At 43.9% G+C, this 16959-nt stretch overlaps 1 protein-coding gene across 2 annotated transcripts in view; it reads right to left on the minus strand.

Annotated features, from left to right (window-relative positions):
• Positions 1-16959, minus strand: part of DTNBP1 (dystrobrevin binding protein 1) — a 100348-nt gene that overhangs the window by 3861 nt on the left and 79528 nt on the right. For both annotated transcript variants that reach the window (XM_057700594.1, XM_057700595.1), the window contains exon 8: positions 5765-5920. In XM_057700594.1, coding sequence (XP_057556577.1) covers positions 5765-5920 — 156 coding nt within the window. The remainder of the gene's footprint in view (positions 1-5764; positions 5921-16959) is intronic.

Here is a 16959-nt window from a genome sequence, read left to right on the forward strand (position 1 = left end):
AAACATAGGAAAGGCTTTGAGGAGAACAGAAAGCACCACATGAGATGGTAATGAGGCCAGTTTTGCTGTGATCACTGCCTGGCTTCATTGCCATCATCTTATTTGGTACTTTCTATTTTCCTGAAGTGCTTCCTGTAAGTGAAAATCTAGTTATATTCTGTTTTATAGGAGACACTCCTAAAATATAAGAACAGAAACATTAAAAAATTTTTTGAAAACGGGAAGTGGGCAAACGAAGAAAGCTGACCATGGCTATATAAATATCAAAATTGACTTGAAGGGGAAACAAAAGCATTATTGGGGTAAAGCACAGCACTTGGTGATTTTTTTTTTTAATGGTTCAATTCACCAGGAAGGGAATTCAAAATTTCTGGGTGACTATGTATTTTGTGGCTATGTTTTAAAAGCAAAATATGGGAGAATTACAAAGAAAATGTTACAAGTCCATAATCATGAGGGAAATCATGGGGGAAATGAGGGTTTAATGTACCTCTCTGACAACTAAGCAATCCAAAATTAAGTATTAACACGAAACATTGGAACAAGCCAACTTAGAAGTTTTTTGAAATGGACACTTAAAGACCCCCATGCCTATAATTTAGAATCTTGTTCTAAACTACATGTGAAACATGTAGGAAAATGCTCTAACAGGCCATAAAGTCAGTCTTGACTAAGAAGAAATCCCATTTCCCAAGCACAATAATTTAACATTTAACACACTTCTAGGGACTTCCCTGGCCCAGTGGTAAAGAATCTGTCCTGCAATGCAGGGGACACAGGTTCGAACCCTGGTTGGGGAACTAAGGTCCCGGGTGCTGTGGGGCAACTTAAGCCCACAGGCTACCACTACTGAGCCTGTGCGCCTCAACTAGAGAAGAGAAAACCCACACGCCACAACCAGAGAGAAGCCCGTGTGCCACAACTATTACTCAGCCATAAAAAGGAATGAAATTGGGTCATCTGTAGAGACATGGATGGACCTAGAGAGAGGGTCATACAGAGTGAAGTAAGTCAGAAGAGAAAACCAAACGTCATATGATAACACATATATGTGGAATCTAGAAAAATGTTATAGATGATCTCATCTGCAAAGCACAAATACAGCGGAAGAGAACAAATGTATGGATACCAAGGGGGAAAGGGGTGGGGTGGGACAAATTGGGAGACTGGGATTGACACATATACATTATTTGATATTACGTATAAAATAGACAACTGATGGGAAAATACTGTATAGCAGCGGTCCCCAACGTTCTAGGCACTAGGGACCGGTTTCGTGGAAGACCGTTTTCCATGGACCGGGGCTGGTGGGGGTTCAGGCAGCCACGTGCGCGACGGGGAGCAGTGGGAGCGGCAGAGGAAGCCCCGCTTACGTGCCTGCTGCTCTCCTGCTCTGGGGCCCGGCTGTTAACAGGCCTCGGACCCGCGCTGGTCTCCGGCCTGGGGCCGGGGACCCCTGCTGGACAGCACAGGGAACTCTACCTAATGCTCTGTGGGGACCTAAACGGGAGGGCAGGCCAAGAGGGAGGGGACATCTGTGTGGCTGATTCATTTTGTTGTTCCGTGGAGGCTTAACACAACGTTGTAGAGCAACCACACGCCAAACAAATTTCATGTAAAAAATAAAAACACTTCTAAACAACTTCACAAGTCAAATAAGAAATCGTGATGGAAAAATAATAATAAAAAAAAAAAGAAATCGTGATGGAAAATTTTAAAAACCCAGGAACTAACTTACCAAAACTTACAGAAGTTTTGTGTGAGATTGTTCAAAAAGAAAGATAAAAGGCACAACTTGACAGTCTGAGGAGTGTAAAAACACACCTGACCCCAAGCAAGTACTGCAAAGGTTGAGAGGAGGACAACTGCGGACAACGTCATGCTAGTGTTTTTGAAATGAGAGACAAGCTGGACAAATTCCACTGGAGACTTGCAAAAATTAACAAATAAGAAACCTCTCTAATCGTAAGAGAAAAAGAATAGTTGGCTCTTCCCACAGAGAAATGACAGGTTCCAAACAGTGTCAGAAGCAAGTTCCACCCAACACAGGAAATAAATGGTGCGATCACCACAAGCATGTGTAGAAAGACCCAGTACCACTGAAGTGCTGCTTCTCCCTCCGTGTAGAAACAACGCAGTTCCAAACACTAGACAGGGTTTTTCATAGGACCTGAAGATCTAAATTTAACATTTATCCAAAAGGACAGAAAGCCAAGAACAGCCAAGACAACTCTGAAGGGAAAACCATATATACATTATGTAGGGATGTGGGGAAATGGCCCCGCCACATACCAAGGCTTGCTGTAAAACAAGTTTCTCAACCCAGACACTGTGAGCACTTGGGGCCAGGTGTCCTCTGCTGTGGGGCTGTCCTGTACGTTGCAGCATGTCTGGCAGCACCCCCGGCCTCAGGCCACTAGATGTCCGTAGCTCCCCCACCCCAGTCACAACGAAGCTCTCCAGACGTTGCCCCTGGTTGAGAACCACGGTTTAATGAAGAATTAAAATTAAGATAGTACACTTTAGCTCAATGCCAGACAAGACTGGAACAGCAAAGAAAGCCTAGGAAAGACTCATGATGTACTGAAACCGACAGAAGACACAAGCAGTGGACAGAATCCTGGTGCTGAGAGAGACGGTTACTGCTGTGAAGAATTAAAGGCAGAGCCGTACCTCACAATGGCACACAAAATCCAACTGGTGGTGGATTTAGGGGCCAAATATAAAATGCAAAACATTGAAACATTTAGAATGAAACAGAATATTATAGCTCGGAGGGAAGGATTTCCTAAACGAGACACAAAAGTACAAACCATAAGCATGTAAATAAAGTGGGCAAAGCTGGTCACCTTAAAAGTAAGCACATTTAGCAAAGGCCACTCTAGAACAGAAAAAGCCGCAGACTGAGAGTAGACATCTGGATCAGACATCATCAGGAAAGGCCGACACCGTGAGGATGACTCAGTAAAGGAAGACAACCAACCAGCAGAAAAATGGACAATCAAGGAAACGGAAATTAAAACCAAAAGTATCGCTTCATACAGACGGATTGGTGAAAAACTTAACTCTCCAACACTACCAGGTGTTCACAGCTTGGAGCGAGGGGAGCGCGCACATACAGCTTCTGGGAGGTTGTAAAGTGACGTGGGTATTCTGGCAAGCGACGTGACAGAACCCAGCGCAATCAGAGACGCCTGTCATATGCCTCAGTAACTACTGTCACACACCCGAAAGAAGCCGTCCTCAAGATGTGGACCCCACAGCAGCCTCGGCAGCACCTGGGAACTTATTGGAAATGCACATTCTTGGGTCGCACCCCAAACCTGCTGGTTTTATCACTTGCCCAAACATCCCCTCCTCTTTCCGGGCCCTGGGACACCCGGGGGCTGAGTCAGAGTGTCTCAGGGCATAGGGGGTTACCCCTGGGCTCCACAGGATTTGACTAAACTACCAGCCCAACAGAGATGCCAGGAAGCCGAGGTCTAACAGTGGGAACACACGCATACAGACAGGACGTCTCCAGGGTGACGTAGTCACAGCTAACTACACTGTCAGGATACCCGAGTACTTAGCAATAAAATGAAAGCAATAGATGTTTTTCTGAGAAAATGGGAGTCTTGTCAGGTAGAAGAGAAAACCTAGGTCAGGGTCTTACAAAGCACCCCACTACGTCCTAATGGCACTTGGAGCTGCTGGGCACACACTGGGCCCGGGTCCCCTCTGCTCCTCGGCACGGCGGGCACTGCCCTTGCTCCTCTTTAGTGTGCGAGGCTCGCCACTCTGTGGTTCCCAGCCACACCATGATCCGGCACAGATTTCCCTTCACCCTTTGATCATTTTCTGGATAAAACTTTCTATGGCTTTGTCTTAATTTAAAAAAATGATGCCTTTGGAAAGTGAGAAACATTCAGACTGCTGTTTCTGATCTAGTGGAATGAGTCCAGAAGACCATGTTCTAATTTGATTGTTTCTTCTTGCTCACCCTTCGCTGGGAAATCTAAGGGATGGCACTGGACAGCCTGCGGGGAGAGGCCTGCTTTTTATTCATATGTTTTCCACTCCAGCTGAAGCAGAAAGCTGAAAAGCCCAAGGCCTCCAAGTTTCTTCCTTAGTGCTTTTAAAACCACACATGTTGCGAACATGTGCGTGACTCTTTTTTTTTTCACCTTAAGAAAAAAAAAAGAGCCTACTAACACTTTTTTGAACCTTGGAGGACATTTTTTACGTACTTGAAACCATGCAAATTTAATTCCTTAATTGCTGTCTGTTCAACACACCTTAGCCAAGCCCTTCCTGCTCCTTGCCCAGCACGGGCTGTGCTGGCTACCAGGACCCAGCAGGAACAGCCTGTCCCTGTCTCAAGGGGCTCACCACCAACACAGAGGAACTGTGTTCTCATCCCCTGAGGATGGGAGCTCCTGAGAGGCCCCCTCCTAAGAGAAGACACCAGAGATGGAACTCGCCCTGCCAAGTGAGGACAAGCTCCAGAGTGCTCACCGGGAACCACATCAGCCAGCACCTTGATTGTGGACTTCAAGCCTCCAGAACCCTGAGAAATAAACTTCTGTTGTGGGTAAGCTATCAGTCTGTGGTGTTTTGTTACAGCAGTCCGAACAGACGAGGGTGGTGTCCTCCTCAGCTCCTACCCACAACATGACACACATCCCTGGAGCAAACTGGAATGGCTTTCTGCATAACCAGCACCACACACTAGAGCAGCTGAAGAGCGAACGTACTCTGAGGGAATATGCAGTCCGACTTCCCCAGATGAAGACAGGCCCTGTGGCCGTGAAGAGGGCGAGTGGACTGTGGAGACGAAGAGGTTAAACTTCAAACCTTTAAGAAGCACTTCAGTGCATTCTGAGGCATTCACGTCTATTAGTCTGTTTTCTCTGCATTCTTTTCCTTCCATTCTTTGATGTCTTTAACCTCTCCTTGGGGGTGGGGGGAGCACACAGAGATAAATCGGGGAGTCCCGTGAGGGGCAGGTATGGAAACACAGGCCATGGAAACACAGGCCAGGGCCGGGCAGGGAGAGGGAGGCTGAGCGCAGAGAGACGTGGGAAGGAGCCGGGGACTCCAGGAGGGCAGAGGGCTGGTGAGCAGAGAAGCCCGGGATGCCTGTCCACACTGCCCGCTGCTCCTGCGCCGGCCGGAGGGCAGACATCAGCTGCCCACCCAGACTGCTCCTGCACAGGCTCCAGGGCCTGGGAAGGGGAGGCTGGTGAAGGAGGCTGGAACCCGGCTTCTCTGCCCCTCAGCGTGTTCCAGGGAACCGTCGGATGGAGACAGACACTGATGCACGGAGATGTACATCCCAGCACCACTTTCAGAGGCAGAAAAGCTTCAGTGTCCAACTAGAAACCTGTTAGGATACCCCTGACCCTGAAGATGCCGCTTTTAACACATACCATTTCAAAGGATTTTTAATAATAAAAAGGAAAGATCGCCATATCGTGTGAAGTTAGACACAAAGGCAGATACATGTATAGTCTGTATAGACAGACACACACGAAAGAGTCACCCCAAAATAGTAACAGGGATTAGTCTGTGCTACAGGATTATGGCTAATGTTTCTTTTGTCTTTTTTTATGTTTTTAAAAAAGTATTTCATGTTCTCTAAATATCTTCAACAAAAGGAAGAGGCAAAAGCACTGGCGAGACGAAGATGGCAGGCTGCATCCACTGTGAGTGTTGGGTCTAGTAACAGCAAAGCCCCTGAGGCCTGTCCCAGCCCCGCTCTAGGGGCTGCACCCCGACTTGCCTCGCCTCTCCGCCGTCTGCAGGTAGCCCGTGGAGAGGTACTGCTCCATGTCCTGCTGGAAGGCTTCCTCAAAAAACTTCTGCCACTCCCTCAGCTTCATCTGCTGCGTGTGCTCCATCTCCTGCACTTTCCGGGCGTGCTCCGCATCGAGATCAGCTACGGAGATGATAATCTGGGTCAGGATTTGGAAAGGGACTGAGACAGGAATGGATATAAATACCAACGCACAGGTTCACATCTGCTCGCTGCCCTGGTGCCCCCACCAGCACAACAGGTGAAGACCTGGGGCTCCTGGAGGACCACGACCCGCCGTCCACCTTCACCTCACCCAGCCCGGCCCTCGCGCAGGAGGCACTCAGTAACCGCTGGTTACAGAGCCAGCACGTGGCTGCGGGGTCTGTGAGCAGAGCGCCTGGTGGTGGCTTTGCTATCTGTGAACAGCCACGTTAACCCTGCTGAGCCTCATGTTACTCATCTGAACGTTGGGGATTGAAATATTACCCCAATACCAAGTGAAACGTAAGCACTTCCTATTCCAGCGAGGGCCAAGTCGTTCCCGCCGGTAAGAACTCGAATACGATGAGCCCGGGCCTTGCCACCACCAAGAAGCCTGAAACCCTTTCCCGTAAGGACCTGCTGGCAGCTCACCCTTCCCAAGGCTGCGTGGAGAACATGGACGATGCAACCACAGTTCACCTTGTCCGCGGGCCAAGGGTTACTTCTGAATTTGCTTCTAACTCTCCAGTCCCTTGTTCTTCACCAGGGGCGGTGGGCAGGGGTCGAAGGCAGCACCCAGGAACCCTGCCCCCGGATGTACAGGCCCGCAGGCCCCCCAGGACTCTGACTGGGGTGTGCTCTGTGGCACAGCTGGCTTTACGGGAGCGAGGTCATCTGGGTGGGACTGGGCTTCTCCAGGAGGGGAGATGTGCGTGTAGAAGGGGTCTGACCTGAGGGTCGCGCCCCCTTGCTGGCTCTGAGGATGGTGGGGCCCAAGGCAACAACTGCAGGTACAGCTGGGAGCTGAAAGCAGCCCCAGGCCGACGGCCAGCCTGAAAACACAGACCTTGGTCCTACCATCGCAAGGAGCCGGGACTCTACCAACAACCTGAATGAGCTTAGGGACAGACCCCTCGCAGCCTGGTCAACCCAGTTCCAGCCTGTGAGGCCCTGAGCAGAGACCCGGTCAAGGTTACAGCAGCCATCATCAGAAGGGCAAGAAATAACGAGTGCTGGTAAGGAGGGGGAGGAAAGGGAGCCCTTGTGCACTGCTGGCGGGAATGTAAACTGCTGCAGCCACCATGGAGAAAAATTAAAAACAACTACCATATGATCCATTAATCCCACTTTTGGAAAAATGTCTAAAGGAAGTGAAACCAGGGTATCAAAAAGGATGTGCACGCCCACGCTCACTGCGGCATCGTTCACCACAGCCCAGACTGGGCAGCAGCCCGAGTGCTGTCACATCTGAATGGGTAAGGACGGTGTGGTACACGTACCCAAAGGAACATAGCCGTGAGAAAGAAGGAAATCCTGCCATTAGAGATGACAACACAGGTGGCCGTGAAGACATTTTGCTAAGTGAGATAAGTCAGACAAAGACATATACTGTATAATCTCACTTATATGTGGAAACTAAAAAACCTGAACTCACAGAAACAGAGCAGAGTGGTGTCAGCAGGGTGGCGGGATTGGGGAGGTGCGGGTCAAAGGGCACCAACTTGCAGCTAGAAGAGGAGTGAGTTCTGGCCACTGAATGCACAATATTGTGATTACAGTCAACAGTACTGTATTTCATTCTTCAAAGTTTTTATGAGACTAGATCTGAAATGTTCCCACCACAAAAAAGAAATGCTACGAACTGTGACATGATGGAGGCGTGAGCTGACTCCACAGTGGTCGTCATGTTGCAACACATAAATGTGTCAAATCAACATGTTTATACCTTAAACTTACACAATGCTATGTGTCAGCTGTAAAATATTAAAAATCTTAAAATAGTCTTCATGGTGTTACCAATTTTTTTTTTTTTTTTTTTTTTTGGCCACACTGCACAGCTCGCAGGATCTTAGTTCCCCAACCAGGGATCAAACCCAGGCCCACAGCAGCGAAAGCGCCACGTCCTAACCACTGGACCACCAGGGAATTCCCTATCAAGTGACTTTTAACCAAAAAATACCAGAATTTACAATGAACAGCGGTCTTGGAGGTCCCACGTGATCGACCTTAGTCATTGCCTCCACAAATACTCAACACCTCATGTCACGGCTTCCAGGTACAACATGATCCTGTATGCGTAGAACTTACAAACTTGATCGTGGAGTATATTTTTAATCCCAAATCAGTTATAGTCTTCAATATTTAGAATATTCCAGATATTCTTCTTATATTCTAATCTTCATATATGCAAGGAATGTTAACTAATATTAACTAAAGCAACAGAGCCGGGAAAGTAAACCTTCCCGGCTTCACGTACTCACACGTACAGTGGGGATGTGCAGGTGCCTCGTATCTGATCATCACCATGCATCCCCTGATTTCCACGTCACCCTGACCTGCACCCCCATCTCACAGCTCTGTTTACAGGACGATGGTCTGGAAAGACCACAGGTCTTGCAACCCGTCTGGGCCCTTTCCCTCTCAGCAGATACTCCTGGCATGTCACAGCACCTCCCTTTAACCTACCTCTGATTTCAGCTGCCGCTCTGGAAGGCAGCTCTGTGTGAGCTCACCTATATGCCCACAAGGTTCCACCTCAAAGTGTATCTCTTATGTTTTTCCAGTCAGAGTATTCTCTGAATCCCAGGGAACCTACAAGCCAGCTTAGCCTGGAAGTTCTGGAGAATCTTCATTCCTCAGCTCTCAGCCACTGGGTGACAGAAGTCAGTGTATCAATGCCCCAGTCTCCCATCCTTTGGATGGACAATTTTAGGAGGCATTCTGAACACTTCTCAGAGGTCCTGGTGGAACTGGGCTGCAGCAGCGACTTCAACAGTGCATCCCTTTATCGACATTTCCTCCTTGTCCCCTCACCCCTGCTTCCTGGGATCACCTCCCACACAAACTACCTGCAGCAATATCCTCATCTCAGGCTCTGCTTCCAGAGGAACCCAAGCTAGGATATCTTTTACCACCTACAACTAACTGGACCTCTGGGTCTTGACTTGCTCCTCTGTACAAACTTACTTCATATGGGTATTGGCAGGATTAAATGAGATAACGTGAATCACCAGGCACACGGTATTGACCAACAGCTGACAGCTAGTATTAATACCAACACTATTATTAGGAAAAGGAAATTACATGAAATATTACCATGAACCAGGGTGAGTATGACACTGAGAGTCACCTGAACTCTCTCAGCCCCACCTGGACACTTCAGAATGAGTCACCTATCAGTGCCCTTAATAAATGTGCAGAGAATTGAGAGTGTACTTGTAAGACGGAAAAGGGAGACTCAAGAGGATGCCTTTTCATTTATTTCACTTCAGCCGTCACCCTGTCTACTCAGATGCTTCATGACTGCCAAGTGCATTAGAATAAGTCAACCCTAGAATAGATTAAGTATGCTTCAGATACTTCAAACGAAGTTCAATTACTGTCTAAAAAAAAAATTCCAAAATAGGCAGCTCAGAAACAAAGATCAATGCAGAAATTTTCAAAGGGGTTTTCATCAAAGAATACCTTGTTTTAAGTGAACTAAGATTTTCAATAGATACAGAGATACAGTTATGTAACTTGAAAACTTCCATTCTCCTCAAGACATGCTTCAAAAGTTCAATTCTCTCATGCTTCTGAATTATAAGTCCTATAGTTTTTATTTTAGGTTTTCTATATTGGAATGAAATCTGATGTTCCAGCCCTCACAAAAGGTGAGGGACAGTTGGACTAGGGAACTTAAAATGACTTAAAGAAAAGGAAAATAATCACGTTACAGAGTAGCTATTTGAAACATTTCCAAGTGCCCTTTGTCATTTCCCACTTTATTTCAGAGCCCTTCTTCCAGCTCAGGGCTGACCTCTAAGCTAGAGTCACTGACAACTAAGTACATTTGCTCTATACCAGCTCTGCACTCAGGACTGATGAAGAAAGCACATGGCAGATATTAAAGATAACTGTCCTGCTCAGCTGCTAAGAAGACTCACTCTCAGCTACCGTGCCTGAGTAAGGATGTTCTGATTGTGCTGTTTGTTCTGGAATCACTGATTCACCTTTTGCCAACAACTACATTTGGGAGTGGAGAAATGATGGAAGGACACCGAGGGAATATTTCAAATCTAGAGGTTTAATAGCATCTGAATTTGGGAGAATGACTATGGAAAAATATAAATTCTAGAATATTTTCTACAAGGAAAAATGACCTGCTATTCACATCTAAGATGTCATTTATTATGCTGGGGAAAGGCAGACAAATACAGAGATTTAAAGAACTTCAACAAATAGCCTTAAGATTAAAAAGAAAAAGACCAAAAAAAGAGAAAACACCCCCCCCCCCCCCCCCAAACACACACACACACACACACGAAAAAGAAGATGCTGTAGTTTTTCTACCAGGAGTCAGGAGTAATCACTTAATTCCATTATCAACCCAGGTCTGTGTCTCCTTTTATTTCAACTCCAGGTCATTGCTCAAGTTTTATCTGACTGCAACTTCCTCTCTAGCCTCCACTATCAATTTCAACTGGATAATTCTCAAAACAACAAAAAAATCCCATTACAAGTGAAAATGATATAATCAATTCCCAATTATATGTTTTAATGGGGCGTAAGGGTAGCACAACGTATATGAAATAGAAAAAAAGATCCATTAGGCTCTTTTCAGGAACATTTCAACTATTCCTCAACTAAGCCCTTTTCTCAGAGCTGATGGGTAATAAAAGATAGGTGTTAATGACTGAAAACACCCGGAGATGCTGGGAAGAAGGAAATGGATGATGTGAAGAAAACCTCTCCGTTGAAAGAGTTACTGAGAGTCTCTTTAATCCAAATATGTTAAAAGAGAAAACAATAAAATTTAACTAAATATGAGTTATGAAAAATTCTGGTACTCTTTACATAATATTATGGATTGAGAACATTTTTCATTTAAGATAAATAAGCAAGACTAAGAATAAATTTTAAATCTATCATTTAAATATGTATAATTCAGATGTTTTTATATCATTAGAGAATACAAATTTTATGATACTAAAATGCATGTGACATGATCAGGGAAGAAATGTGAAATCTCTGTAAATTCCTGAACAAATTTCTAAATACAAGTAGGTAAACACGTATCTTCCTAAACTATTTTTTGACAAAAACTTAACTGCCAACAGGCTGTCAAACTACATGATCCCTAAATGACCACACTAAATTCTGTCAGGGTGACAGAGTTGTAAAAACAGGACCTGCTATGTTTCTATGCGTGAACAATGCATGTACTTGTGGGAAAAATTTTAATCATAAAAAAGCACAAATAGTAAGGTGAAAATCCCTCTGAAATCACCATAAGCGGAGGACGACAACTAATATTTTGGTGTATATTCTTTTCTCTTTGAGCCATATGAAACTGCAGTAGTCAGTCTTTTCTTTTTCTCTCTTTTTGTACCACTGGAAGAGCTGCTGTTTAACTTTTCACTCTGAAACAGTTTCCGGTTCACAGGATGTTGTCAAGACACGAACAGAGCAGCCCCATGCCCCCAGCCTGAGCCCTCCCCACCCCACCCGGTGCTAACATCCTATCCAATTACCGTACATTAGCAAAACCAAAGCAACGGACACCCGCACGCTCCACAGAGCCTGCTCAGACCTCACCAGGCACGCGTGTGCGTGTGCGTGTGCGTGTGCACGGGGCGGGGGCTCTGCAGGCACAGTCTTGTGTGACAACTGCAGTCAGGAGGGTCAACATGACTGTTACCACGAGGCTCCTCCCGTTGCCCTCTGGGAACCATGCCCTCCCCCTTCCTCCACCCTGACCCTCCCTCGTCCAAGTCTATGATCATGTCATTACACACGTGACCGAGATGCAATCACGTGGTATATATATCCTTCAAGACTGGCTTTTTTCACGTGGCATACTCTTGAGGTGCATCTCGGCAGTTGCTCGTATTGATAATTTGTTGCTTTTTGTGGCTGAGCTGTGTCCAGGGTACGGGGGACCACAGTGTACTTGACTAAGTCACCCAATGAAGAACACCTGGGTCACTTCCAACTTTCGGATATTATGAATGAAGTTGCTATGAACATTTGTGTACCAGCTTCTGGATGAAAATAAGTCATTTCTTTGTGATAAATGCCCAAGAATACAACTGCTGGGTCATATGGTAAATGCATTCTTTGGTTTTGAAAGGAACCACCAAAGTCTTCGGAGTGGCCCCCGTATGGGGGACCTCATTCCACCACGTCCTCACCAGCATTTGGTGAGACCTACTTACTAATAACTGTGATAAAGAATCTGTTTCCTTCCCTCCTCCTTTTCCACAGAATATGTGTCTGTTAGAAACAAGTTTCAGCTTCCTCTTAAATATTTCCAATAATTGCTATTATTTAAACAGCAAAATGTATTTAATTTTAGAAATATTCTACATAAGAACTGAGGAATTGTTAGACGATGACAAAATATACAAGATTTCCTTCCAGTTTTAAAACCCACCTACTCCATATTTTCACCGTTAAACGTTACCTTTTATTTCTACCTCAGTTTTCAAAATAAAGCACACTCAATCATTTTTAAAGTCTCCCCAACGCTCCTGCCCCACCTTAAAAAGTGAATATAAATTGTCTCAAATCAGATAAAAAAAGAGACCTTTAATTAAATTGTCCTAGAATTGTAGGTTTTAAACATTCATTTAAAATACCAACTTCTGTGCCCTATGTTTCTACAGCTTTTAAAAGTTTTCTGTCTAGCCTTCATCAACAGTTTCCAAGATAGATTTACAATTATTTTATACCAGATATTTATGAGTATTCGAAAGTATTATAGAGCCCTTTCCTTATTCCTCAGAATTGGTCTTTGGAAGAAAAAATTCTGTGTATGTTAAAGTCAATACATTTTTAAAAAGAAAGTTAAATGACTCTTTACAGAACTTTCCTTCACCCTCCCTCCACAACACACATATGCGCAGGCACTCACACACACACTTATCAAGAACCAAATGCTACTTTTTTTTTTACATGCAACTAATAAAGGGTACTTCTTACCTAAAATGTAGCAGTTTAGAATAATGGCAGGTTTTGCAGACAGGATAAATTACTCTTTTAGACAACAACTTATGGCAACTCCTAAGGAGACCTCACAAAGTTTAGTCATTTAGAGCAGCTACTGGAACAGCTGTTTCCTAAATCCATGTCACAGGAAACAAACACTATTCTAGTACCTAAACTTCTGGAACACTTTAAAAATTCCTTATCAGTTACCCTGAAGGAAATGACCACTATCTAGGGTATTAGCAAACTAGATACTACAGAAACACGACATGTACAAGGTTTGTCCAAAGCAGTAAGACAGAAATGCTCAGCTGTGCCTTACCTCTTATGGGAGGGGCAAGGCAGCTCAGAAGCCCTTGGTGCGGCTGCTGGTCTCTGAGCCACACCACTCACCCCTCCAGGCCTCAGATTTCCCATCAGTTAGAAAGCCAGGGGGGTGGGGGATGGAGTTGGATGACATCCTTAAGAAAGTCACTTCCAGCTCTTAAATACTATAATTCTATTTTTACTTACTTTTGATTGGGGCAGGAAGAGGTCGCCCCAAAACTGTCTTTTTTTTTGGGGGGGGGGTAAAATTATATGAAAATCAGATTAGCACTAAAGGACCTTTTGAATTAAGACAGTGACATTTCAAGAAAATCAGATTCAACTATTAACAAAAACCCAAAGGTATGTTTGCATTTATCTTCCTGCTTATTTTTTTTATTTTATTGCTTAAAAAATGATTAGAACAAAAAGCTTAAGATTAATAGATAAATGAGAAGTGCACTCAAACTGTGGTCGGAGGCTTCTTGAGTTATTAACCTGTTCAAACTTCATGGTGGGAGGTGGACAGGAGAGCTTGTGGTCTGACATGAGTCTAGTTAGCATTAAGACGGCTCTACTTCCTACACGGGATCAACCACAAATAACTAAATGAATAAGATAAGTCAGTTTAAGGGAGCACTCAACTCCACTGAAAAGGGCTATTCTGTGATATGCTGACGAAGGATACTTTTTACAAGAACAATAGGTAAAATCACTGTCTTAAATATCAAGCGTATGTCATGTTATCCCATTCTTGGGATGGTTTCCAATTTTTTCTTGTAAGATTTGAAAAACTCCAGGCTAGAAGCTTGTGTTGTGAATAGTTAGCCCAATTCCCTGGAATTTCAAATTTATATCTGACACTTCTTTCCTTAATTTTACTTAGAGTACTGACCTACTTAACAATTATTTTGGGGGGAAATGGGAAAGGTTTAAATTGCTAGAGGAATCCTTCCAAACTCCAAAGTTTTTTGTTGTTGTTATTATTAGTACATTAAACACTCTAGAAAAAGACGTATAAACCAGCTGTTTGTGTCTAAGTATAAAAACCCACTATTACAGAGTTCATTCAAAGGGGTTATGGAGGCAGCAGGCCTTTAACTGTCATCAAAATCAGCTCGAGGGCTGATTACACAGAGGCTGCTGGGTCTCTGGGTGGGCCCCAGGCCCGGAGTTTCTGACTCAGTAATTCGGAGGGTCAGAGAATTGACATTTCTAAACCAGTTCCAAGGTGATGCCGAGGCTGCTGGTCCAAGGACCAGACTTCGAGAGCCACAGCTCTTAATGAGCTATTTCTGTGCCTCCACTTCATTTAAATTTCTACTTTGTACAAATATTTATATAATGGAAAAGAATAAATATAAGATGGGGAAGCTGACACAATTCATGGAAATGACAGAAATGTCCTCTCCTTAACTCTCTTTAAAATATTTACAAAATCATCTAAAAAGGAACATCGCCAGCAACAGCCAAAGCATATAGTCATAAACAAGCATGACTTACAGTCATCTTTACTGATGAGAGACAAGCACCTTCAGGATCAGAAAAGCACTGGATCCCATTCTGTGGAATCCCTTTGCAGTCCCCGGCTCATGGCTTGGGGCCTTCGTACAGTAGGAGACAAAAATGCTGTGACCATCTGTTCTTTGTCCTGAACCCAGATCCAACCAAGGGGCAGGTCCTCATCCTCGCCATGTGCAGAGACAACATGGAGAGGTTTTCCAATCATTTCTACTAGATGTTCATGTAAACAACATAAAATTACATTTGTACTTAAAACTAATAGGCTAGGGACTTCCCTGGTGGGGCGGTGGTTTAGAATCTGCCTGCCAATGCAGGGGACACGAGTTTGAGCCCTGGTCCAGGAAGATCCCACATGCTGTGGAGCAACTAAGCCTGTGCACCACAGCTACTGAACCTGTGCTCTAGGGCCCGTGGGCCACAACTACTGAAGCCCATGCACCTAAAGCCCGTGCTCAGCAACAAGAGAAGCCACCACAATGAGAAGTGCGTGCACCACAACAAAGAGTAGCTCCTGCTCACCGCAACCAGAGAAAGCCCGTGGGCAGCAATGAAGACCCAACACAGCCAATAATAAATAATTCTTTCAAAAAAAAATAAAATAAAACGAATAGGCAAAACTCTGCCAAATAAAAATTAAGAGAAGAAGAAGTACATATAACCAGAGTGAGATATGACAAAGAAGGTATGCCAACAGAGGCAGAAAAGATGTAAAAGTGCATCACTGAGGATGGGGTTCAGGACTTGGCATACTGAATATTTTCAGCTGAAGGAGTCTGAGAAAATGGCAGAAGCAGGAAGCTCACTCTCACCTCCGCCTTGCTGTTCCCCACCCTGCAAGCAGGTCCTAAGACCCTCACGTGGGAGGTGTCCTCCCGGTACGCAGAGGAGAGAAGCATCCTTAAAGACTAAGGGACACCGAGAAGAGTACAACACGCAGGCCTGGCTAAGTCTCCTCCAGTTCACTACACTCACCTCAGGGCCTCTGTCTTAATAACACTTTTCCACGAACATCCACTCTTCATCAAACCTGGCATAAAACACTCAAGTTTAACTGTTTTCTTTGGGTCTTCATTTCCTTATGAAGGCCCCCATGTCATGTAAAATTTAACATTAAATAAATCTGTATACTTTTCTGTTAATTGCTTTGTAGTTTTAATTTTCAGACCCAGCCAAGGACCGTAAGAGGATCGAGGAAGGCTTTTTTCCTCCCTGTACTATCATGCCCAAATCCATGCTAACGAATTTTGAAGCATCAATGAAATGAGTCATCAATTTGACTCAAAAATTGTATGTTACAGAAATTAAAACAAGAAATGAAATTGTTAAATATCAAAATCTTATGGAGAAATTGAAATTATTAAGTTTTCAAAGGTCATGGGTATAGAAAAGTCAAAAGCTATCTAATGGATTTTTCGTAGCAATTCTGAAATCGAGACTTGATCATGTATTTTTTAAAAGGCTGGAGTGAGGGGAGGCCTAGCCCTACCCGATATTAAAACACTTTACAAAACAACAATTTAAACATTGTGGGAAACAAAAAAAGATGGGCAGATCATTAAAATGGAAAATTCCCAACAGAGACTTGATCATATGCTACACAAATATAATAAAGGATATATCAGAAACCAATGAGGAAGTAAAGAAATTTGTAATAAGTGGCATTGTGAAACTAGTTGGCCATTTATAAAATTTAAAGACATATGAGATGAATTAAATAACTGAATACCAGAAATGATATACGGAAAAATACAAATAAAACCTAATTAAACCTTTAAAGTTACCAATAAGGGATCTTACACACTATAGAAGAAATTATCAAAGATCAACAGATCGTGTGTAACATGAACAGTAAACACTTTAGGATATTTAAAAAAAATACAATAAAAAGGGAAACAACAGATTGAGGAAAAACAGTTGCCACAAGTGGCAAAAGACCATTATTTCTACCATAGTTTAAAAAAAAAAAAAACTATTAGAAAAAAGTCAGACCCCAATAAAATCTCTTCAATAGAAGTAACAGACAACACACAGAAAACAAAAATTGTTCAGACCTGTATATTATCAGAATGAAGTACCATTTTTGTCCAGTTACATATTGTCCAATATAAAAACAATGCTAACAAGAGTGAGAATGAGATACTTTTATTACTAGCGTTTGCATACATTGTCAAAAAGACTCT

The sequence above is a fragment of the Hippopotamus amphibius genome, chromosome 11, assembly GCF_030028045.1.
Source record: "Hippopotamus amphibius kiboko isolate mHipAmp2 chromosome 11, mHipAmp2.hap2, whole genome shotgun sequence".
In the NCBI taxonomy this organism is placed as follows: Eukaryota; Metazoa; Chordata; class Mammalia; order Artiodactyla; family Hippopotamidae; genus Hippopotamus; species Hippopotamus amphibius.